The sequence below is a fragment of the Pezoporus flaviventris genome, unplaced genomic scaffold, assembly GCF_033815535.1.
Source record: "Pezoporus flaviventris isolate CSIRO_AGI_PZ_B2104156 unplaced genomic scaffold, CSIRO_AGI_Pfla_v1 ptg000006l, whole genome shotgun sequence".
NCBI lineage: Eukaryota > Metazoa > Chordata > Aves > Psittaciformes > Psittacidae > Pezoporus > Pezoporus flaviventris.
Window position 1 is genome coordinate 9,841,851 of NW_026892554.1, and position 25,282 is coordinate 9,867,132.

At 36.3% G+C, this 25,282-nt stretch overlaps 1 protein-coding gene across 2 annotated transcripts in view; it reads right to left on the minus strand.

The window, feature by feature from the left end:
- Window positions 1-2,390: 2,390 nt before the first annotated feature.
- Window positions 2,391-25,282, minus strand: part of EFL1 (elongation factor like GTPase 1) — a 76,597-nt gene continuing 53,705 nt past the window's right edge. For both annotated transcript variants that reach the window (XM_061446828.1, XM_061446826.1), the window contains exons 18-20: window positions 20,450-21,453; window positions 15,476-15,660; window positions 2,391-2,946 (exon numbers count right to left, since the gene is read on the minus strand). In XM_061446828.1, coding sequence (XP_061302812.1) covers window positions 2,758-2,946; window positions 15,476-15,660; window positions 20,450-21,453 — 1,378 coding nt within the window. In that variant the 3' untranslated portion in view covers window positions 2,391-2,757. The remainder of the gene's footprint in view (window positions 2,947-15,475; window positions 15,661-20,449; window positions 21,454-25,282) is intronic.

Genomic DNA, 25,282 nt, shown 5'->3' on the forward strand with positions numbered 1-25,282 from the left:
CTAAACTAATGGGGAAAGAGGAGTAGGAAAGAACACACAACACGGATTCCAGTTTGTTTTTTCTTTTGGACTCCTGTTTTAAAATATAAGTGAGGTTTGTTGAAAGAAACTAAAAACTATGTGGAAAAAAATGGTGAATAACCTAAGATTACGAGGTCTTTTAAAGCAAGAAGGTAAAAGAAGCGTGGCCAGAGACAAGAGAACGGGACTTGCTGGCCACTGCTTAGTCTTTATCATCCTCTGGGGAAATATTGTTTTTCTTTCTACAAAGTGGAATCATTTAAATTATCATATGGCTTGCCCAGTGAATAGTTATCATTCTCTAATAAATATTACCATATAGAAGCTGACTGTTGTTTTTATACGTTATCAATTGTAAGGAGCCTTGATTCTACTAAAGCCAGTAGAGCCAAATCACGTCAACTGAGTGCGTAGTTTTCAGAAAGCTAAAAGTGTACTGAACATTTACACATACAAAATATTTTAAAAGCTGTGCATGCTTATTTTAAATATGTATTATATTTAGCAATAAAGCTGGTAATGGAAAATGAAATTATATAATGGCTAGCTCTCAATTAAATCTTTCCATGGCTTGCTCCATCAGCAAGTTATTTATCCTGCTTTGCAGAGATTTTCCAAAATTATGCCACATTGTTATGTATGTATAACAAAGCCAGGGAAAAACAGCTACATCAAATTATTTCTTGAATAATCCAGAGAAAAATGGTTAGAAATTCATGGCACATAAGCAATTAGATTCTCTTCCCACTAGTAGCTGTTACTAAAGAAAACAGATCTCAAATATTGCTGCTAGCATTTCTTTCTGGTTAGTTTGATTTTTTTCTGCTAGTTTTTCTCTTTACAAATAATACTGTTGCAACATCCTGAATTATCATCCTTATGCTGTTTGAGGTGCAACTGAAAAACACACCATAACAAAATATGGAAGTTCTTGTTAAATCTTTTAAAATCTATGTTAATGCTCCTTCTGCTTATTTAAGTATAGTAGATCACAGTTAACAATTACATAGTCATAATAATGACCAACCTGCCCTATTCAAGCACCTTTGTGACTGCAGGCCAGACATCCGTAGCTCTGTCTTGGATTCAGCTAGCAGGGTAGCTATATTAGCAAGATCTCATTACAGACATTCACATCTAGACTGGTTTTTGCATGCCCTCCATGGCCATACCAGCTGGCAGTGCCCAAACTATGCAAGTATGTTTGTTCAAGCTCTAATAGGGCTGCTGTGCAGACCCCCCCTTGCAAAACACAGCAATTTATTGAACAACCTTCTAAGAAACACAAATATTTCATTTGCTTGAATAATTCATAAATACAATGTTAAAAGGAAACATTTCCATAATGATACCAAACAAGCCGGAAAAGGCTGCTATTTAAAATAAAAGTTAAGCATTCAAAATCATTCTACTTTTGAAATAAGTAAGTTTTCTTTCCCCTAAAAAAGCAAAACTGACAAGTAAGTTCTGCCTGCTACATTAAACTGACACACAGAGGAAGACCAAGCAGGTGCTAAAGGAATACAGGGCAATGACAAATTAAAGAAATGGTTGTATTCTGGAAAGAAAAGGATAAGCTATTTGCATGTTTATCTGAAACAGAACTCTGCAATTAGCAAAGACAAGAGGTAGCAGAACATCAGCTGGCACAAAATTTAAGGACTTATTTCCCATTCATTTAACTAAATATTAGAAACTCCTCGAGGACACCTACCTATTCAGTATTAACTATCTCGAATTCTTGTCCTTTCTTTTTATAAATCTAAGCAGCCAAATGAGAAGATAATTCATGCACCGTGTTTCTCTTCTATCCAAGGTTTCCATTTTTCTTAACTAAAACTTATGCCCTGTGAGGACTTTTTTTCCTGTTAGTCTTGGTCTGAATCATTTTGGAGCCTTCTGCCTCCTAGACACCTGCAAACAGCAAGACATTTTGTATATTTTTGCAAGTGTTTCCCTTCACTGAATTCAAGACAACAGGGTATGGGCAGAAACTTCTGCAAGAGTTTGGAAGCACACAGGATTGGCAGAAGTAGCTGTGTGCTTAGTTCAGAGACTGTAGCTCCCAGCTTAGGATAATCCTATGAATTTTTTTAGTAAGATGCGTTCTAAGGAGGGAAAAAAGACAAATCTTGCTTGGTTGGCAGTCTTTCCCATGTGCTATTTTTGATCTCTGATTTAAAGAGGATAACATTACTGCTTTAGATGCCTGCTTACATGAGGAATGGAGTAAAACAAAATAGTTCAGAAACTCCCAACAGGCTTACATCTATTTGCACAGAGGTAACTATAGGAAGTACTGGTGAGTAACAAATACATTACAGAAATCAAAATAAATTTAAAAAACAGACTCAAACCCAATAAGGAGCTAAATTCAGTGCAAAGTTTATTCGCAACAAACTAACTAACCAGCTCTAACTGTAATTACATCTGATAAACCAGAAAGAAAGAAAATTCAATTGAGTTCCTAATCCCATGACAAACTTCAATAGGCCAATAAATTTTTAAAATTAAGATCAATTGCAATGAATATGCCTATACTTTATTTAAATAAATAAACTATTTTCTCTGTATAAAAGTTGGAAAGGCTTAAGTTGACTAAAACATAAGCCACAGACATAGCATATAAGAAAAGTGGTGTCAAAGAACAGAGTCCAGATGAAATTTTGAATCTGCTGCATAGAAAATCATCCACCAGCACTTAGCTGAGTCAGGAGAGAAAGGAAGCAGACACAGCTACTTATTTCTACTGAGAGTTCTTTGCTTTTCAGCATGCTCCACAATTTTTTCTTCTACATAAAGTCCCTTTCGCTTTCTTACTGCATTCATGTACTTGCGGGCCTGGTTCTCTGAGTCTGCCTTTTCCCCAAAGTGCAAGTATTCTTCCTCAGTGGTTGGTACCCAGAATGGGTCACTCGAAATGATCTATAAAAAAAGGAAAAGAAAAAAACAAAAAAGGTAAAGTAGTACGAAGGTTTATTAATACATTTCTGGTAATCAATCTCTGAAGCAGAGAAATATGAAGGCAGAGTAGGTAAGAGTTTTCTGGAAAGCCTGCAGACAGCTATTTAAGGAGAAAACAAGAGTTCAGATACACTATGTTACACTTGTGACAAGAAGCCCACAATAGCTTGCAACTCAACTGCATTTATCTGCATACCAATTTTATTTTAAAGCAAATTTAATTGTCAGTCAGCAAACAATGTCAACATTCAGAAAATTCTCAGTTTTCAAGAAGGAATTCCTTATTTAGAATATTATCTCACTATGGTTTTATTAGAACTTACAGGAACTAAAGGTTTCTGCTCATTTCTGTGCCCTATGCTCTTCAATCCCTGTGAGTTGGACAGATGGTTTAAAATCATTGTTTCTGGTGATAACAAATTTAGTAGAGCTGTTCTTGCAGTTTAATATCTTAAGGGCGCTCCTCCAGAAGAGATTTCAGAAGTGACATGATTAGAGAATAACTGGGCATGTCTTTGCCCCCAGTTTATCCTATATACCCCATACTTCTCATACTACCACAGAGAATATTTCAAAGATGCAGTTACCTTACAAAGTCTTTAAAAACTTTCCCCATTTCATCGTGCACAGCAAAGCTACAACATTTTTAACTCCCCAAGAAAGTCTGAAGAGATATTTAGTCTTTACCTTTGGACTAGATTTCACACAAATTCCAGGCTTAATATTCTACTAGCTAGCCAAAGATAACAATTCATTCCTTTACTATTAGTGACCTACAGCACTTAAGAAATTTTGGTTTTCCAAATAAATGTTTTAAGACCTAAAGTAGGACTTCCTCCACCAATTCTAAGCTCCTAAGAATCCACCTCAGTGGCACCAGAAATTATTCCTAAATCATTAAGACTGACCATCAGGCCCTAAGCTCACATAATGTTTATGTGTAATCAAATCTGTGAAATGTTCCCTAGTGAACTGATGTTTGGGTGACCAGCCAAAATTGTATAGGGTTATAGTCCAGAGATTTAACTTTCCTTCCCATTAGTGGACAATTAGCTATAAAACAGAGTAAAAAACCCCCAAACTGTACCATGGAGCTTGGTGAAAAATAACAAGATCACCTTCTAAGAATGCTAAAAAACCACGAGCAATAGGAAGGGATAAAATGGATCATATTACGTTACTCAGGTTCTGTTGCAATTTCAAGAAACTTATTTAAGCGATTGTAGATTTCCTCACAAATGCAGTTACAGGTAATATATTTATACTAAAAAGCCCAAAGGTAATATTGTATCAATTTCTTAAAATCCACATAGAAAAAAGAGTGAAGTATTAGTTACTGTAAGAATCATGATAGTTATGACAATAATTGAGGACATCACTCTATCATTTCTGAAATATGTAATATTAGCACAAACATTAATAACTGACAAGAAGGGAACAAACTTCCCTCAATAACAAATTTTACCTTAGTGTTATGAACCTTTTCTAGTGATATAATTTTTTTCCTTCTGAACAAATACTTACACTGGCCACAAGGTATTTCAAACTAAGCAATATTTCTTAAAACTTAAGTTACCCCAACTAGTGAGAACAGGAATTGAAAAATGATGGCTTAAGAGAAACAATTTTTCTCTTGAACATCAATGATTGTGAAGTCCTAATTTACTACCTCATCTTAAGTAACACCTAACGCAATCAAACAAATTACACTTTATGGTACGTCAGGAAAATAATGACAACAGCAGGAGGTGGCTATTTTGTATTAGGTACCATCATAGGCTCAGTGCTGCAAAATAGTACGTAAACTCCCTAAACCAACAAAAACAATTTTCCTTTGTTACACTGAAGTATATGCATAGTCCTGGTAACTGACAGTGACATCAAACCTCAATTATTTAGGTAGGAAATGAGTATGCATAGCGTTGTCTGGCTGAAAACCAAAAGCAAGCAGAGGTCAGAAATAAACAGTATGAAACTTAGCTTTCCAAATATTTTTATATTACAGGACTGTCTAGCCATAGAAGAATCTGCCTAAGTCATACCCATTCTGATGTCTTTTACAGGCATTTGTAAACAATACCTAGAAACTTAAAGGTGATTCCTTGACAGTTTACGTCAATAAAAAGAATGGTCCCAGCTTTTGGAGTTTGAAAGTTTTACCACTATTTTATCTATATTTTACCACTAGAATTAAAAAGGTGCAGTAAAGACCACTGTGTTTTTTTCCAACTTTTGGGCAAAAAATTGAACGTTGATTTGATGAAGTTGTAGTGATGTTCATCCTGAGCATCTTGATGCAGAAACACCAGGGATTTCCCTGATCATGATGAGCTCAAAGATCTGAACAAACAAAATTTTCAAAGTCCAAGAACATACAAGTAAGAAAAGGTGATTCATGCTCCGTGGATCTGCTCCAGACTGTACTGTGAGGGAGAATACACAGCTACAAACTACAGTAACTTAAAAGACTGTTATTATCCCCTTTGATAAATTTTCTTCTTGCATTAGCAAGAATTCTAACACCCAGAAGTTATGCCCAGAAAGAAACAGTTAAACAGTGGTTCTTGAAGAATGAATACTACAGGAGTCCAAAAGTATACAAAATTGAACTTAGAGGTCTAATCTACATGTAAATATTTAGCTACTGTAGTGATGGATGCTTAGAGAAAATACCCAGGTTTGATAGACTGTTTCTTTCAATAATTTATGACAGACTTGTTCTACTAATGTTAACTGAAGTTTCGCACTTTTCCCACTGACAATAATACTTTATGCCTCAGTAGGGATGCCTAGCTCTCAGGAATAACAGGAGGCTCAAGTGTGTGCACTACTGAGTACTTCACTAGCCAGCAAAGGTAAACCTGCAAACTTATTGCAGCACGGAGCTACAGAATCCTGAGTGAACCTTGTACTGCTAAATGATGCAGAGCAGCGCTGTAAAGAGACAAATTAGGTTTCAAAAGCCAACTCGGGAACTAGCTTTGTTTTTCAATCTCAAGTGCTGCAGACTGCTTCTAGAGAAAGTATGGTGGCATCTGAAAATTTCTGTTAGAGGACCGTGCCTATCTGTATGGTGTAGATAGACTGCAAAAGATGAGGTTAATCAGAACACACTATTTGTACTACCCCATGGTAAGTAATGAGAAAGAGGAAGCCAGATCTACTGAGCCAGCTGCAACTTAGGGCACCAGCTGTTCATCTTCTTTAAGAAGCCAGCAAAGAGCCTTGTTAACATAGCCCTAATATAACTACACAGAGGTGTTACTGACACAGTAATACAAAAAAAGTAGGAAGTTTTGTTTTTACAAGTGAAGGTGAGGGCATGGACTAGACTCCCTCTTGTATTCGCACCACATTAATGAATCACATCAAATACATATACCAGGTGGCATCCATCATTCCCCATACTCTGTGCGGGGAATACAGTGCAAGCAAGCAAAAGGAAAAAAAAAAGTTTCCATGTAATGCTCCAAAAGCATTGTCATCAATTTGCTTACAACAGCAGCTGTCAGAATGGTGGGTCTGGGTTTCCTGGAATCAGAGCTGAAGAGCTTTTTAGTCCCTGAGCTATTATTGTTTGTATTCCTGGGAACTGGATAGGGATGACTCTGGAATCTGTGATAGAAATTGAATTTTTGTCTGGATAAAGTCCTAAATGATTAATTAGATTCTAAATGGACTGATCCTTCTGGAACATGATGTAGCCGTTCAACAGAGGTTATGTGCTGTGGATCCTGGAAGATCCACAGGATCAAAGTAGAGAAGAAACCCACAAACATTATTTATTCCATGCTGCATGTCACTTATAATTTAAAATTATTTAGATGTTTCCACATACTATTTTTTCAGTACAAAACTAAAACATATAGCCTAAGATTCATTTTAAAAACAGCAACGTGAAGGTATCTTAACAATGCTTTTTCAGAAAGTTACACTCCTAAACAAAAACTTCAATCAAAACAAAACTGGAAAGTCAAAACAGCATGTCTTTCATAGCTGAAACATCAAGTAATTCAGATAACTTTATGTCAAAGGTCTTCAGTCTGCCTTTCTCTCAGTCTGCCTGTGTGCCATGTGTGTCTGGGAACCGCTGAGCAGGGCATGACAAGAAAATCATCACAGCCAAACTGTTTATACCTCAAGTATAAGAGACAAAAGATGTCAAGAGGAACCAGTGTTGGGAGAAAAACACTGTAAACCCAGTGACGTGATGGTATTATCAGCACTATGGGAAAGTGTATTTTAAAATACCACCACACTGTATATGATTTGGTAACTAGAAAATTCAACATCTCTTTTCTTCAGGAACTTTTGCTAGAACTTGGGAATTTTTCTTTTTAACAGCATGAACTAGCCACTGGCCTATGCTTATTTATTATTCAACACCAGAATAACCTGATGGGGACAATAGCAGCTTTAACAGCGAACAGCCCAGAACAAACACATGCTTATGCCTCCAAAGCGCGCACATCAAAGCAGCAAGAGAGCTTACTGCTCCCTAGTTAACACAACCAAGTATTTCTACACCTGCAAGGCTCTTCTGAAAACAGTTTCTTTTAAAAGAAGTGAATTATAAACTAAGGTTTGTGTAGTAGATCACTAGACTAGCATTTACTCTATTAGAGAGCAAGTATTTTCTCTAAGTGCAGCCATATAAAATGCAATACAGTAAAATGAATTAGTGAACAGCAGCTGATACAGTTCTTAAATCTGTTATTGCAAATGCAATTCTTCAGCGATAGAAATGTTCCTTAATAGTATTGTTTAACAGTATTCTCATTGATTTACTTTATAGAAGTCTTGGGTGATAATTTGCTTCAAGTGTGACTATAAGCAAATCACTAGAATTCCATTGCATTTAAAAGAAAAGAAAAAAGGAGTCAAACACATGCTGAAGAGTGTTGCACTGCTCACTGCAGAACTATGAGCCCACTCCAGGTATAAATAAAACACTGTTCATAATGAAGTCAGCTGGGAGTAGGGATTTCAAGGGAAGCGAACAGATTACTTCAAATACTGGAAGTGCAAGGATATTCTTTAGAAAAATAAATTATTCTAAAGCAAGATGTTTCATTAAATATCACAACTGTTCAAGCCAACACACCCAAACAATGAAGTCTCATAGGAATTGTTTAGTAACAGCATGCAGAGTAGCACAGGCAAAACAGCTGTCATTTTCTTTTAGCCTAACAACCTACACATTAATTATTCAAACAATAAGTGCCTGTATCTTTATCAGAGACAAAATCTGAATACCTGTAAGAATCCATAAAAACACAAATACCGTGAGCATACTATGTTAACACTGGAAGACAACAGAGCATGTACTAAATTCTGCAAATGATTATGTAAGCTAATCAAACTTTCCAGTAAGATTTGAGTTAGAACAGACCACTTCCAATACAAGAGGACTCAGAATTTTAAGCCTTAATTTGAGGATGATTTATTATTTGCATTTCAGTGGCACCCAGATGGCTCCAATAGTGATCTGGATCCCATTGTCTAGTGTATTTCACAAAATGATAGTACGAAACAGTCTCTGCCTAAGGCAGCCTAATTATGCAAAACAAGGTTGAGAGAAGCATCAAAAGCAAACAGAAGGGATCTGCCTAGTTCATCCAAAAGGTCAGGCAGATCTAGGAACACAGCCATGTTCCTCGTAGCATTTCCCCTACTGGTCCCTACTGCCTGGTGAGGACAGAAAATTTCTTTCTAGCCAAATACTATCAGTGTAGAAAATGCTTTAGTTGGACCATGAATAGAAAGAGCAGTCTTACACTGTCCAATGAAGATTTTTAGTCCAGCAAGCAGCATTATGGCCTTTGTGAACTGCTTTGTAAGAAATCCCATGTACCACTAAAATTCAGTGTGACTGAATACCACAAGGAGCCCTTTAGCAAGCCAGGAGAAACATTACGCCAGAAGCTGTTTGAAAAAAAGAGATAATTTAAAAGAACTATTATGCACAGTTTCAAAGATGATACAGGCTTCAGTATATCAGAATCCTTTCTACCTTAGAAAAATTGATGCTAGAAATATGTTGAGTTCAAATGGTGTTCATCACTTAGTAATGACATAAACTACACAACTAAAAGGGTACAGCTGACATGCACGTTTTCCATGTCTGAAGCAGCCCTATGAAATGGAAATTACCTCTACCTTTCAGGCAAAATGACAGAACTTTGCAGAGGTTTAGGTGAAATGTGACCTTGAAAAACTGTTAGCTGCCAGGTTTTCAGTAATATGCTGGGTAATGCTGTAAAAGTGCTTCTGCACTAAGCATAACCAAATGCACAAGGCCATTTGGATACTGGCAGTGTGCTTACTGAACAGAGGACACTGGGCAGGGTACCCGGTAGGACTGAGGTCAGATGGACTGAGTGGGCTTTAGACAGTGTCTCTCATACATTTTTGGGATGTGAGTAGGGGTAGGGAGGAGACAACAACCTCAGAAGTGGATAGACCGTGATTTCTTGGCTATACTCTTCCTGTGACCTCAGATCCAGAAAGACCCATTATTTCACTAAGTAAGTCGTTTCTTGAGTATCACACACGGTGTAATGCAGACATACCCATGTGACTGGCTAATTCCTATGTTTAACCCAAGCAGCTACAGAGTCAAGAAAGAACTGGCAGAATTTCAGCACACTACTGCCCAACACATACCATGCTAATGCCTGTATGCACAGGCAGTTTTTCAAATCGTTCTTTACTTCCATGTGAAAGAAAATATGGACTCTAGAGCAGTGTTGCAAGATGACATTTGGCAACTTCAATAGCCATCTCCACACGAATAATTGCTTCCCATCAACCCCAGTAAAATGGCATGATGCTAAAATGTAGAGAGTCTGAATGCCATTTCTGAAGTGATTTCTGTACCACAGCATTGAAATAGAGTATTCAATTGAAGAATAGGTAAACCCTTGTTTCTAATTTTGCTATTCTGCTTTCAGAGCAGCCAGGATCTTAGCCTGCCCTTGAAAGAAACCACAACTTAAAATCTCAAGGAAAGATTCAACAAGTTTGTCTGTTGTGTTGTTGTTTAACCAACTGTAGGGTCTTACTGGTTTTATTCAGTGAAAACCCCTTCATAACAGGTATGTTATTATTCCTTTGTAGGCCTTTACAAGCTCCAAATGCTTCCCATTCAGAAAGGGAGAGAGTATTCTCTGCAGGTTCAGCCTCTTCATTTTGCTGCAGCCATTCCATTACAGTGGAAAGCAGATATCACTTCCTTTCCTACTCAGGAGTACTAATTGACTGTGGGAAGCACTGAGCACCTGAAACACTTCCACAAAACATCATCCTGGGGGTGAGGATTAAGCAACAGAGGGTGGGAGAAGAAATATCTGCATTAGCTAAAGAATTTTACTGAAGCACCTACACATATATGTTCTCAAAATAAAACAAGTTACAGTTATTTTGTTAAAACACAAATACTTTGTGTACCAGATTGCCTGCTTTATAAATAACTAATCTCAATGCCACATCCTGAAAGCAAAATAACCCAACTAATTTTCAGCCTCCCTTTTTACCAATTGTTTGACTACACTGCAAGCAATTGTTGGCGTTCAGAGAATGCTGTCACTGTACATCACTACAGATCAACTCATCAAATAAACACCATATAGCTCCTTCTAAAGATAAAGGGGACACAGAATAAATTTCAGTCAAACATTAGATGTTTAACCTACAGAGATATATTAGGAGTGTGGGTTCCCTACAGGGAAAATGAGCATCCAAAAGCATTTTGTAATTCAGAGATCCCATACACTATATATATGGGGACAGCAAAGGCCTTAAAATGCCTGAAGTCAGATATGAGAACTCTTCTTCCAATAAATATTTTAATATTGAACTTTTACACATTTAGTTATAAACTCATACAAATTTATTTCGGCTCAAGAGCATCATCCTTGTTAGTGTCCCAATCAACAGATCAGCTTTAGCCTTGACTTCAGTCTGTAGCTAAAAACAGGAAGAAAGAAAAGGAGACATGTGGCTCTACTGTTGCATATTTTCCTATTACTTAAGAAACACATATTAGGAGGGAAAATTAAAGCCACACCACTACCACTTTTATTTACTACTTTAATTACCTTCAGATGTCCTGGCCAATACAAATAGCTTTTCATATCTGAAAGGTTCAAGGTTACTGCCAGAATTCATTTATATGCCTAACTGGCACAACGATGTATATGAAGTAACAGTTCAAACCCAGTACAGATTCACAGATTCTCTCCCACCACCCTAGTCTGCTTGCTATTTAATGCAAGCTTAACGATCTCACCCGGCAACTCCTCTATTAAGCTCTCATCTTCTGAGTTGTAAAATGACTTACAATTCAAACAGAATGGATTAAAATTCAGAATATAAAACTTCCAGATTCAGAATGCCTCACCACTTACTACATTCAGCCTATCTCTTACCATCTCTTGCCTTCAGAGCCCTAAGGCACATACTAGGCACTATTCTACTTGGAAGGCATATTGAAGAACAATTCAGATTAAGCATGTGTTTATAGTTCAACCATGCTCCACCAAGAATACACCTGTGTCTAACTGTCAATCATTATGCAATTTAAAAGATATGAGTTAACAAGAATACTACATATTTCACAACGTTAGAACTAGTAGATGTCTTTAACAATTTCTGCACTTGCTGAAAATTCAACTAGCATCTGAACAGAGCCACATGCATTTTTTTTTTACTATAACACCTTTCCCAAGTGGCATTAGAGCTCCATTACTCTTAGCATTCTGCAATCGCAAATATCTTCTTGTACAAATAACCTTACAATTAAGATAAAACGACATGACTGAGTGAAAGATGTAACTGCAAAGAATCAAGGGAGAACAAAGGGAACAGGCTTAGGCAAAACCACACGCTAATTGAAAATGCATTATTAATTCAAGGATTTTTAAAAAAAAAACACAACCAACCTCCTCCCCCTCCCCCCCCCCCCCCCAAGGAGTGCAATTCTTATCCCAAAGTTACATATTTTAAACTAAGAATTTAGAAGAAAGTTTATACTGAAATCTAAGAAAATATGGCCAAGTAAACACAATACACTTACATTTGCTTTGGGATATCATAAAGAAACACACTTGGCTAACTTTTAAAACTAACTTGTTTAAACTGGGACCAAACTAAGAGCTCCCATTAATGTTCTTCTGGTGCTGTCCTCTACAGGCAGGAATAAATTGTATAAGCATGACAGAAGAAATTAATAAAAAAGAAGTATCTAACAAGATAGACCTCAATATGTGCATTCCTCCATCCCCTGGGGCTGAAGGAATCTGAACTATACAAAATACATTCATTAACTGAAGAAAAAAAAATGGTAACTTCATTTCCAGAGACCAAAATTACTTCATTTAAATGTAGGCTCTACCACTGACCTGCCTGTGCTTACAGTCTAGAAATTACATTAATGAAATGGAGTAATAATAAAAAAGATGGATTCAAACCTCACTTCTTTAAACATACTTTATGCATGTGATTTCCATGAGATTGTGTTTAAGTTTAAAAATTACCAAATGTGTCTGTTTCACTATCTGTAAAATGGGGATAACAACATATTAGAAGGAACCTGTGCAGAGAAATACAAGTCCCCGGTACTCAGTTAATGTGCTGAGCACACTGAGAAAACACCACTAACAAAGAATCAATTCAGAATGTCATGGGAAGGGTGTGGATAGTGTGAGGTTAAAGCAGCAACCATACACTTGGTAACATAGGAAGTGGAAAACAAAACCAAGCAGCTACCACATTCCTTCTCCATTTCTAGCACTACGGACAAAATAGTACAGTATTACACAGAGTTCACATCACATTGCCTTACACAATGATACATTAAATAACTGGATTCAAATAAAATGCTGATGTTTGTCATGTATGTATTTGTAAGAATTCATTAGTAATGTAGCAATGTCAAAATCGTGCCTAATACCTGATGAAACCTGACAGCATTTTTATTTATTTGTTGGTTTTGTTTTCAGCAGAATGCAGAGAGAAAACGAACCACAGAAAAACTCTACAGATTACTCATGTGATTTGAGACACAAAACCTTTTTTTTTTCCCTGGCTTCCCTGTCATACCACCACTAGAGATTCTGAAAACTGTATTTATTTAGCAATTCTGCTGATGATGCGAGAGTAGCATGCACTCCCTCTGCCATCACTACACAGAGCCAACATTGCTAGTAGCTTACTAAAAGGCTTATTTTGTCACAAAAATATGTGAGCATGACTTTCAATGTGACAAAAAACAACCAACCCTCCCCTCCCCACTGACAGATTTGTCAGGTGGAAAGGTGACTGGCTTACACTGTAATTTTTCCTACTACCACTGAATTTTAACATACTAGCTGTAATTATAATCTCTCCAGAGGGTCAGTTTTAGAAAATGTTGCCAGTTGTTCAAATCTCTCTCTCCTATACATACGTATAATTCAGTGTGAGCATCTTCCTGTGTGAAAATCATCATATCTGATAGAATGAACACACACCCCAATGTCTGGGGATAGTAGGGAAGGTCAGGATTATGTTTTTTGGTTAGTATTGGAGCACAGTAGCCACAAATCAGAAAGAAACTGGCACAAAACAATGATGTAGCTGGAATTAACACCTTTCTGACTAACACTCCTGTAGGGACACTGATACCAGAGGCCATTCAGACAAAAGACCAAAAGACCAGTTAAGCCACAAAACCTCACCAGCTGCACTTCATATAACAACTAAAACTTATCAGGCTACTGCATGTAATCCTGCAATATCTGCAGATACATGCAATCCTGCATGTATCTGCGATATCTAACCTGTTAGTGGCTTACACCTAGACCACTACACTCAAAAAGATGTTGCTTTATCCATTTTTTTGTGCATACACCATCTATAGAGGGTTGCCCTTTCTTTTTTTCTTTTGCTTTTCATTCAGTGTAGCTCTGTTTTTCCCTTCAGTTGTTCTCTGTGAAGACTTAGTTACAAGATCACATGAATCGGTATTGAGGGAGGAAAGCTAAACCGTGCTCCACTACATTTCCTAACATCATTATTTTCTAACACCAGTAAGGCACCACTGCCAAGGAAGACATAATGTACTTTTCCAAGCCTACTGTTTCAAGGATCCCCGACTCTTTTGATTGCACATTACTCTGCTGGTTTGCAGATATCCTCCTTTTCCATTAGCATCTATACAAAACTCCAGAAGCAGTCACAACAATTACTAACAATTCAGATTATTAAAGATTATTACAGAGATACAGAGCTAGTGAAGTATTTAACAGATACTACCTATTAGGACAACTTAGCTACAGGAAATGAAGAATAATCCACACCATGTGAAAAAACAGTGCATACTTCGGAGACAAACAGTGGTAAACTGACCACAGCTGGCAATGACATAGAGCATTAGTGGCTTCAAAAATCTGTAGCTGTTACTACTCAAAAACTTCATGTTTGAAATCACAAAATAAATCAGAAGATGAAACAAAAATCAAAGACTCTGGAATCCATTTACAAAAGTTTTGACGGTCCTAACATCAAATAAGGGATACCTGACTAAAAACCACAACTAACCAAAAAACTAGCAAACAACAAAAACCCCACCCCGCAACAAAACAGAAAACCTGAGACTTATTTAAAAGAATTCATGTGGAACACTTATACCCACTGACTCTGTCCTTGAATCTATTTCTAGCTCCTTCACTGGAGTATTCCAAGAAGCCCTACATTGCAGGGTTTTTGTCTTGAATAAGGAACTCTGATTTAGAGTTTTTATATTTCTCCTTGAAGATCTACTGTCCACATCATAGGAACAAAATACAGTGCACTCTCACGTGATGACACTCCTTATCAGCTTTCCCGCTTGCATATTTCCTTTATACTTTCACCTTTTCATTTCTTTAAGTGACAAAGATGACCAAACAGAATGATTTTGAGGACACCTCTACTTATTATCACCAGACTTAATTTTGAAAGAATGAAATCTATTCCCTTTGCCTTTAAACATGAAAATATATGCTGACTTGGAAATACAATGACAAAAAAATACTTAAGTGTCTGCTAACCCCTAATGCGAATCATAGGCATTAGATTTGTTGTTACATTTTCTACTATTGTTAGGCTAGGGTCATTTTGTAGATGTTTCTTTCTTCCCACTCCACAAACAAGTTTACCAGAGAAGTCATGAAAGAGGCAGATGAAATTCAGGAAAACACACTTATGAAGAATCAGTTTCATTTGTGAAGAACGTACTTTCTATTGAAATAAAAAAGCATCTCATCTAAACAAAATATAAATACATTTCTCAACAGAATATCTATAAACGAAGTAAGACTAATATAAAGCTACTTTTTTCCTCTTCATTTCCAAAAGGAATTAACTGACTGTCTTGACCAAAATTTAACCTTTTCCGCTTATTATTCCAGCCTGCCACATCTACAGGAAATAGATCACCAAAACAGATGGAGTGAATAGATATTTTTACCTCCCAGTGGCTGAACACCAGCTGCGGACTGGCCAGGCCACTAGTTCTCTTCCTGATTTCATCAGCAAAACCAAAGCTTTCTGCTACTGGCAGGACTGCCTTTATAATAAACACATCCGTCCCCTCTTTCATCTCCTCTTGTAACACTCTGCCTTCTCTTTTGGACAGGACAGCATACACACGACCTGCAAAGACATAATTTTAATGACTTTACCGATATATTCATATTCTGCATCATGAAGAGAAATAAATATTTATCCAGGGAAGTTCAGCATTAAGTAAAATACGTCATTTCTTTGGCCAAAATTCTGCCCTTCTAAGTGGATCAATTAAGTATACCCATTAAATTCAAACAAACAACATATTCTGCCAGTACAACGTGCAGAACCATGAGTAACACTTGATAAATTATTACTGTATGGATCTAGATAATGCTTACAGTAGGTGCATTTTATATAATCACATGGCTATTTTGTTAAAAGGCTCTTTGCCAGATGATGTGCCTAACTTACTTCACTTCTTATTACCAAATATTTGAGAAACATTACTAAGAAACATTACTGTGTTTCAGGAATCATATCTTTGCTACCTTCAGAAGTTTGCTTGGATCAACATATCCTTACATGGTTCTTGTCTCAGTAATAATAATAGCAGTGCTATTCTAATCACAGAAAACTAGTTTATCTGAAATACTACATGTTTATGTTTAATGTGTTGCTAGGTTTTTAATTAATTCAGTCTTAAGGTAGCCATGGATAATTATTTTTCTTTTCCAAATTAACGTTCAGTCCATTGAAATACAGTGTATATATCATGAAAGTAGCTGTGAAAATGCCTGTGTCTGACTTTACAGTAGGCATTATTTTTTAAAATGTTTCTGCAAACTTATGTGCTATTTTACAGATAAATACTAAGAAATACTTTTGTGTTAAGATAACAAAAACACAAGAAAACCTATGCACTGGAAAAATGTTTTAGGAATGCCTTCATTTACTAATGTGAATAGTTAGTAAGAGTTAGATGCACAAATTAGAAGTACCTTAATGAAGAACAAATCTGTATTGATTTCTGAGAGGTTCAAGTATTTTATATATATCGCATTGAAAAAACATGAATGCTGTACCTCTTATACAGCTGGACAGATCTAGCTCTTACTGGAAATAAGGAGAAATATACATCCTAATACATGCCATCATTTTGACTTGACAGAAAGATACCACTAAATACTATAGCCACATACATTGATCTGCATACATACTGCAAGTCTTTTGTGGGATACTAGAGGAAATGTTGGAGTGGGTTTATTTGCCTTTATCTTTTAAATATAGAACCTGGTCCTTGATCAGGAAATTCAGCACAGGCACACAGGTAGTGCAGTTAAATCTTCCTGTCAGAAGCAGGTAATAAAGCATCAGTTCATCACCAATTGCTTCCGAGTTTACAGTTCTCTAATAAAATGTGGGTTGAAGTGTTCTTTCTATCACCACTGATAATTTTATCTGCTCGTACCCTTAACGGGACCTCCTCACTGTTGATCTGTCACCTTCACTATGCACAATATTCTTCTTTCTGCTCATGAGCAAACTGAGGAGATACTTAAGATTCTGTATTTAAAAATCACAAAAAGATTAAGCCACTCTGAAGATAACTCACTGAGTTTGCCATGCACATACATCCTTTGTTAACATTAACTAAGCAATTTTAAGTCTATGGAAATTTCACTAAGTCCAGAGAATTTTCACATATGAAAAGGTCATACCTCAGCAGAGCTCACAATTCAGTAAGTGCTTTAAAAAGCCAGATTAAACATACACACTGTAAAAGAGCATCATGTCCTGGTCACTGTACATATACTGTGTATGTATGACAGTATACATTAAGGCCATTTGTTAAAGCAAGTAAGTTCAAAACCACTAATGTAATTCAAACACTTTTACTAATTATTTTTGGTAGGATATAGAAAACTTTGCATACATACTAATGAGATAAGGTAACATTTGTCACAAAGCACTTTAGATGAACATACTCCAGCCATAATTCACTGAAGATTATTCTTTGAAAACATAAAAGCCAGAAGAGAATTTATAGCTTACTAAATGATTTCTAGGTACATATATTTCATCTAAGCAGTCTGGACTACTGCCTCAATTAATGTTATCACAAAGAAGCTACATAAGGTGTTTAGTCTTACCACTATGGGCAGACTGCAGTATACTGAAGACATACTGTCTCTATCTCTACTTAGCTGAATGGCATCAATCAGCAAGAAATACTGTAAGATCTTCCTATTCAAAATAGCTGAAAGTTATTTTGAAAATAATATACTACTTCAAAAACAGCTTCTAAGTGCTGCAACGTGCAGAATAAGTCCTATGCATAACAGACTCACTTTAAATATGTATTAAGTTCAGCTCCTTAAAATATTAGATAAGTCCTGTTCACCACTTCACAGAAGGATACTTCAGTGTGTCAAGTGAAAATGCTAACCAGTTTCTGTATTTTCTGCACACTAAAAAAAAATTAAGCATCATACAGGAAAGAAATACTGTGGAAGGACAACAGGATCACCATCTGCAAGAGCCTAGGGGTCACTGTAAACTTAGAAAAAAGGGGAGGAGAAGCTGCTATTCTGTTTTGAAATCTGCAAGTTTTCAATCACACCAATGATAATACCCTAAATCGATGTGAATTGCTCCCTAAAATACTGTGATCTAAAATCTTAATAACTTTATTTAAAGAAAATTAAAGACATGAGAATTGCTATCAAAATCCAAAAGCAAAAGCTACAAGAGAGTCTGGGAAAGTCCTTTCCCTGAGTTTCACTGACACCAGCAAAATGAAAAGACAGTCTAGTTTTCAGTCTCCACAACACAAAAGACAGAAGGGAAGAAAACCCTGAAAGGAAGCAATATCAAAGGCAAAAGCTAATAATAATTAAACATGTGACACTAGTTGAGAATATTACTCACCTTTCAGCAGTTTACACAGAACTTCCATAAAGCAGAAGTGTGCAAAAATTCTTTGGTTTTTGTTTTGTTTTGTTTTTTTTTCTAATGAACTAACTACAGAAATGAGATGCTCAAAGTACAAACTACTGGGAAACTTCAGGTGTATGTAAGACCCAAGTCTAAAACCAACATCCATTAACTGAACACATACACTTCAACCCGTTTCTGCGTTCCTCTTTCCATGCTCCTCTCCTCAGCTCCAGTGTAGTTTATTTTCATTGTCAGAAAAGTCTGATGGAAAGAGCTTTATATAGTGAGACGACAAACATAAAAGAACTAGCTTTCTCAGAAGCTAGCATCTTAGAAACAAGCAGATTAATATGAAGATAAATTAAACTCAACTGGGTATCAATGTATGGAAGACCAACTGGAAGAATAAAGTAACAAAAGCCAGAGGTTTATCACATGTCCACTCCCAAGTCTTAATGGTTAGCATCCATACTCTTTGCTTCCCTTAGTAAGCATGCAATTTATTACCTTAAACTTCCATAAGAAAAATACACCCATGAATTTGTAATGACCGAAGTGCATGTCCGTAGCTATTAATGCACAACTCACATTCATTAAACTGGACTAATTTGGTTGCACGTCTGAGCCCTAAATTATACTCATTTAATATATACATGTATGCACATTAAGTAGCCATATTTCCATTTGGTTTTATAGCACAATTGATGAGCCGATGCATGTTAAGTACATCACTATAAACAATCATGCTTCTTCAGGACTAGGCATTTTCAAAACCAGCTTATACAGTGTTTTTGTGGTTTGAAAATGGATATATTGCTTATATATAGATTCAGAAGTGTTGTGCTAATGTATTCCTGGAACAGTGATGTGCAATGTTACAAAGTATAATTTTGTTAAATTGTTAAAAAGTAATTAAAGACAATTTAAAATGCAGGAGTTCTACATCACATTAAGTTCTAGCTTAAGGTAATGTGCTAATAAGCTTACCACAGGACACCTTTTGCCAGAACAGAACAGGATCATGCATCTGTACAAAATAATTGCTCATTCAAATGGCATCTCTTTTCAATACATACAGTTGTAAATTTTGCTTTTTGAACCAATTTGTTTTGTGTAACTGCTATCATTATGCTTCTGTGCACAACAGCAGGGATTTTTATAACAAATAACAATTCTTTAATTATTCTATGTGGGATATACTATAATTTCTACCATGATTAGTATAGTTAAAGTAAATTAGCTGATAGCTTAAATGCAATGGAAGCTAGCTTTAAAGAGTATCTCAGTGCATTGGATCGGATTCCACATGCAAGCAACTCCCATGGAAAACTCCAAGAACAAATGTTAGGGTAAGTTGAGTGGCACTCTAAGTAGGTCATTAAAACAAGTTTAAGTAGGCATAAGTGGTAAGGTAATACAAGTGACACAAATTTGCATGCGCTGGGTTTGCAAAGTGAGCAACTTGCATATCAGAAGGATACAGATGCTACAAAAAAAAATAAACTGAAAAAATTACCAATGGGACTGTAACAGTGAGATCCTCTCTTCTTCCTGATTTTGTTTATATATTGATTATATTAACATAAACCATCTTGAAATGGCATTTACTAAGATTCTGCACTTATTTTACAAACAGGGTAGATTTCCTCATCTCTTCATGGAACTAATGCTTAATTATGAGGCACAACATTAATATTCATGTTTACTGAATTTGGTATTACAAAAACTTCATAAAAAGCCAACATTTTGCATCTTGCACTTCCAAAGAAGTGTAGCACTGCTATTTATGTGTATGCTTCAGATAAGCTAAAAGAATGCTAATTTTCATTCAGAATAGTATGAATACTACGAGCACTACACTACTACCGGAGAACTATAAAAAACTGCTGACAAAACTTGTAACCAAGTTACACTTTCTGATTTCATCTGATAATAAAACCTCACCTTGGAACTAAGCAAGCAAATTCTTGACAAAAGTTTATTTTGTCTGTCTTACCTAAAACTTCTGCAGTAGCCATAATTTCACATGTGTACATTGCTGCCATAAGCCTCTGGGGTTTTGCTTGCAAAGCGTAGCGACAGGCTTCCTTCATGGTGGCAATCAGTTGTCCAGAGAAGGGACCATAACAGTCTGCAAGTAAAGCTTCTCCCTTGTGTTTACTAATTTTCTCAGGGGATTCTGTAACACTTTGACTGCTGTCCTGCTGTTCATTCACACTGCAAACTTCATCAGTGCAACTGCTTGTTAGAGTACTATCTTCATTTTGGTTATGTTCTAAGGCGTCACATTCCTCTGAATCCTGACTATTAGTTGACAGAATCTCTCCAACTTTATTTATTTCCCATTTTTCCACTGCAAAACAAACACCCATGAGGGGCTCTTCACACATGGGACCTGAAAGCGTAGCCAGCTGAAATCCACTTACTATGCTGTTATCAAAGTCTCTGTATTTACTCACTTCTTTCACAGCATTCCCAAGGCACTGCCACACAGACCTTTTATAGCCCTCAAAATTATACAACAAAATATTAGGCCCACACTTCCGTGGTCCAAATGACCATATCTGATCAACAGCATTTCTCCACTTTCTTCCCTGCAGATGTTGCTCCAACTTCTGTTTGAATTCCTTGATCCTGTCCGTAGTCTTCTGATTTATCTCATGTTTTTTTTTATCTTCATTCAGAGATGTGTTGAGTTGTTCCATAGTTCGAATTAAGTCGCTATTTTCTTCAAGAAGCCGAGTTACCTCCTCAGGAAGTGGCATTGCTCTTACGCTGAGAGTAGCTTGTTTATTCGGAGTAGATATCGTAACAAGCCCATCTGAATCAACCTGAATTCCTTCAGGAATTTTATTTTGGTCCTCTTTTGTCTGGTGTATAACAGCAACTTTCTGCTGTTTTCCTATTTCTTCATTCACCATGTCAACTTTAGGAGGTCTCGTTATTGTCTCTCGGAATGGTATAATAGGTGCTGATACACTAATCTGTACCTTTGCAAACCTATAAAATAAAGTTTAAAGATTAGTTTAAAGCTTTAAAAATACTTTTAAATTTAGGGGTAGGAGGTAGAGCAATGGTCTTCACACAGAACAGATGCTCATGAATAAATCTGACTGCAACACAGATCACTAGTAATGGATTTCAAACTCAAACTCTGAAAAACTTTATGTACTTCAAGAAGGAAGTGTCGCCTCTTATGTCTTCATAAAGATTTGGAAAGGAACTGAGAAAATGAAAGAAAGAACACTGTGCCGCGCGTGTATGTAAATCACTGGTTCACATACATCTTGGTAACTATGTGCTGGTGTTCTCTCCCCTCAAACGAGAGACAGTAAAACTAGGGTTAAAAAAATAGAATAAGGATGATCAAAAGTATAATAGTACAAGCAGCCTTCAGATATTTCAAAGATGCAACAGAGGTCTACAAAATCACGAAGGGCATGGGGAAGGCTGATGAAGATTAACTGATAACCAAACCACAACAGGCCCTGAACTGAAAACTATTAAGGCCCAGGAAAGGATTATGCTTACTCTTTTTTTTACTCTTCCCCAGACATCTGCTCTAGGCCACACTGCTACAGACATGGTACTGAGCATGATGGACACTTGATTTGAACAAATACATCTGTTCTTACACTGAGATCATAGAATCATAGAACAGTTAGGGTTGGAAAGGACCTTAAGATCATCTAGTTCCAACCTCTTGCCATAGGCAGGGACACCACATACTAAACCATGTCACCCTTTGAGATGCTCTCAAAAGATGAAGCACTAGATACGCTGAACAGGCTTTTGTGAAGAAGTGTGGAGTCACTGTTCCATAACCTTGTGAGTTCAGATCAAGAACAGCTAGGAGCACTTGGAGAGCTGCTATTCCCATTTTCTCCACACTCCTGGCACAGCAGATTCCAATCTGTACAGGAAACTAGCACTGCAGCACAGAAGCAGGGGGAGTGTTAATGTAGGGTAAAAAAAAGCACCTCACAAATTCATAGTATGATTAGCTAGTAGAAGCCTTAAGCATTATTCTCCCTGAAAACCTATAGGATCATTCATAATTGTGATCTTGTATCAAATTTAAATATATAAGGCACTATTCCAAAGGTAACGTCACTGACTACCTACTTTGGAATGCCTTTATGTGGGCCTGAGAAAGAGAACAAATTTCAAGTGAAATAGCTAACTCTTGAGCATCACCAGGTAGGGTAACTTCGGTTACAGATTTATGCCATCATTTCATGTATAGACCCGTCAGCAGCAGTCTTTTCTCTGCTATAAAGCAGAACACAGTCCCTCTCCCTTATACACCCTAAGCAGTGTTATTTTGTACAGTTACCTCAATGAAAATTAAGTAGTGCTTTTTTTATGAAGTTACTTATGTGAGTACAGCTTTATACAAAACTAAAATATAAAAGCAACTATGGGAGATAATTAAAATAAATTGACCATTAACTACAGACAAAGATTAAACTATCAATTTGGTATCAGAAAACCCTATTATCTCAGGTCATTAAATGCTTTCAGTTTTTTAGAAGAGTTTATATTGGAAGATTCTCAAAGATAATAGAATTTCCAAATGAAAGACAACAAACACTTTTAATATTGTGGACGAATCTTACTTTTGGACTGATGAAGAAAAGGTAATTTCAATCTTTGCCTTTAAAGGACCACAGAAAGCACAAAATAAAATGGGGTACAAGGCAGTAGGTGAAGATCTTGGTTATGCTCCAAGCCAAAAAAAATAAGGAAGAAAAAAAAAAAATCATACCAAGGCAGTTCAGTCTGTTTAACTACTTTATAGTCTGCTTTGGAAGAGTGCTAACAATTTTTAAAGGAATCCTTTTAGGTCAAGAGTTTAAAAATACAACCTAAGAAGCTTTGTTTTTTAGACTAAGCTGGAAAATACCCTACACAGTGAAGAAAACCTGTGTGGGAGATAAAAACATTTAGGAAAAACCAAGTACAGCAGACCACAATAAGAGAATATGACGGAACTTTCGGCAATATTGTAGTACTGGTAGTTATAACAGTGATAAAATCTGATTATTAAGGAACTGATGCATTGTTTGCAGCAATGCTATTAACCAACAGCAATTTTTTTCACATTAGCTCATATTTATTATTTGCCTTGAAGTGAGTACCCTGCAGGAAAACCTTCTGAAATACCACTCTAAAAGGTATTTCACAAGATGAGGAAAATTAATTACTAGTGATTAAAGTGCTCTAAAAGTAAAAGCTTCACATCTTTGAGTATGCCAATGTGTTATTTTACCACCAGCTAGGAAGTGCAGATTTGTTATAAACATCGCTATATTTATTCATAAAGGATCACCTGTTTTATCTTCAAGTATAATTTCATGACTTCAAAATATCCTGTATGGTATTTTATCTGTTTACTGTAATCACAGGAGCTGAAAATTGCCAATGGCACCATGGTAAAGCCCTGTTTTTTTTAGCACTGTGAAATGGATGTTTACTAAGTGCACATTATCAGCATCTTGTTCAAATACATTCTGGATTTAACTCAGCTGAAGATACTGGAATGCTGAAAGTTTCCCATCAGATTTGGAAAATAGCCTGTACTTTTCAGCTCATCTGAAGGGAGAAAAAACGGTCCCATAGCAGAATCTTCCAGGAAACACCTTGTTTGGAAATGAAACATTCCTACCATTGGTACAATAATAAACCTGTGTCTTCAAAGATTTGTAATGGCTTTTTCTAGCTATTTTATCCATAAAAATTATATGCTACTGGTCATTATCTCACTGCTACAATTACAACCTGTGGTATAGCAAGCTAGCAGCAGATCAACGGACAATGGATTTTGTTTTGTTGTTTGCATATGAAGGTATAAAAAATAATGTTTGAAACTGCCAGCTGAATTACACTTAGGTTTTAAAACACATGGAGAAACCAAGACCATAGTTGGAATGACCTGTTTCTAAAACCCAGATGTTATTTACCTTTATTTATACAACATTCCTGATAATGAATGTTTGTATAGTACCATTTTATTATACAAATAAAGCTAGTTTCCAGACAAGGATAAGTCACTGATCCTTGTAAAGGAGATGCAGGTAGATTTTCATGCTACCATAGTTTACATTCAAAATCAAAATTAGCAAAAATTATATTCCAGTATGCATGCCTTAAAGGATGAATTACATGATTGCATGGACATCTGTGAGGCTACTACAATGCATTTAGGAACACTTATACTTCAGCTCTATCTCCTTTTGCTGTAATTAGTTTTAGAACTGCCACTACTCAGCATCAAGCCTCAGTTCTAATTAGCAGTACCTACAGCTGAATAGCTGCTTACAATAAAACAACTACCACCACCTGAAATTATAGGTACTGATATCTAGGAAAAGGAACTCATCAGCTTTAATCTATATAATTTGAGCCCAAAGAAACAAACCTCTTTGCACTGAGGACTGCACAGACCTAGGAGCTTTAAAGGAACTTACTTGAAACATAGTATCAATAAGTAATACTGTGTTTTTAAAAGCAGTAAGAATGTGTTGCACTAAGTTGCAATGAGGGTAACACTTAAAACACATCAAATTTTACAACTATTCCAGGCTAGCTTTCCTAAGAAGTTACTGTTGTCTGATATTAACTGGAAAGGACATGCGTACAGCTAGACAAACATTCAATCATCCATCAGCAGGTTTGCTTTCTGGTTTAGAACGAAAACAACAGTAAATGCACATGGAAAGAAGTACCAGAATTTTTTTAGTAAATGAAGTTATAGGAAAGGACTGTATCTGACAACTGTTCTTCTACCATGTGAAGAAATATTAGACGACACTAAATGTATGCATAT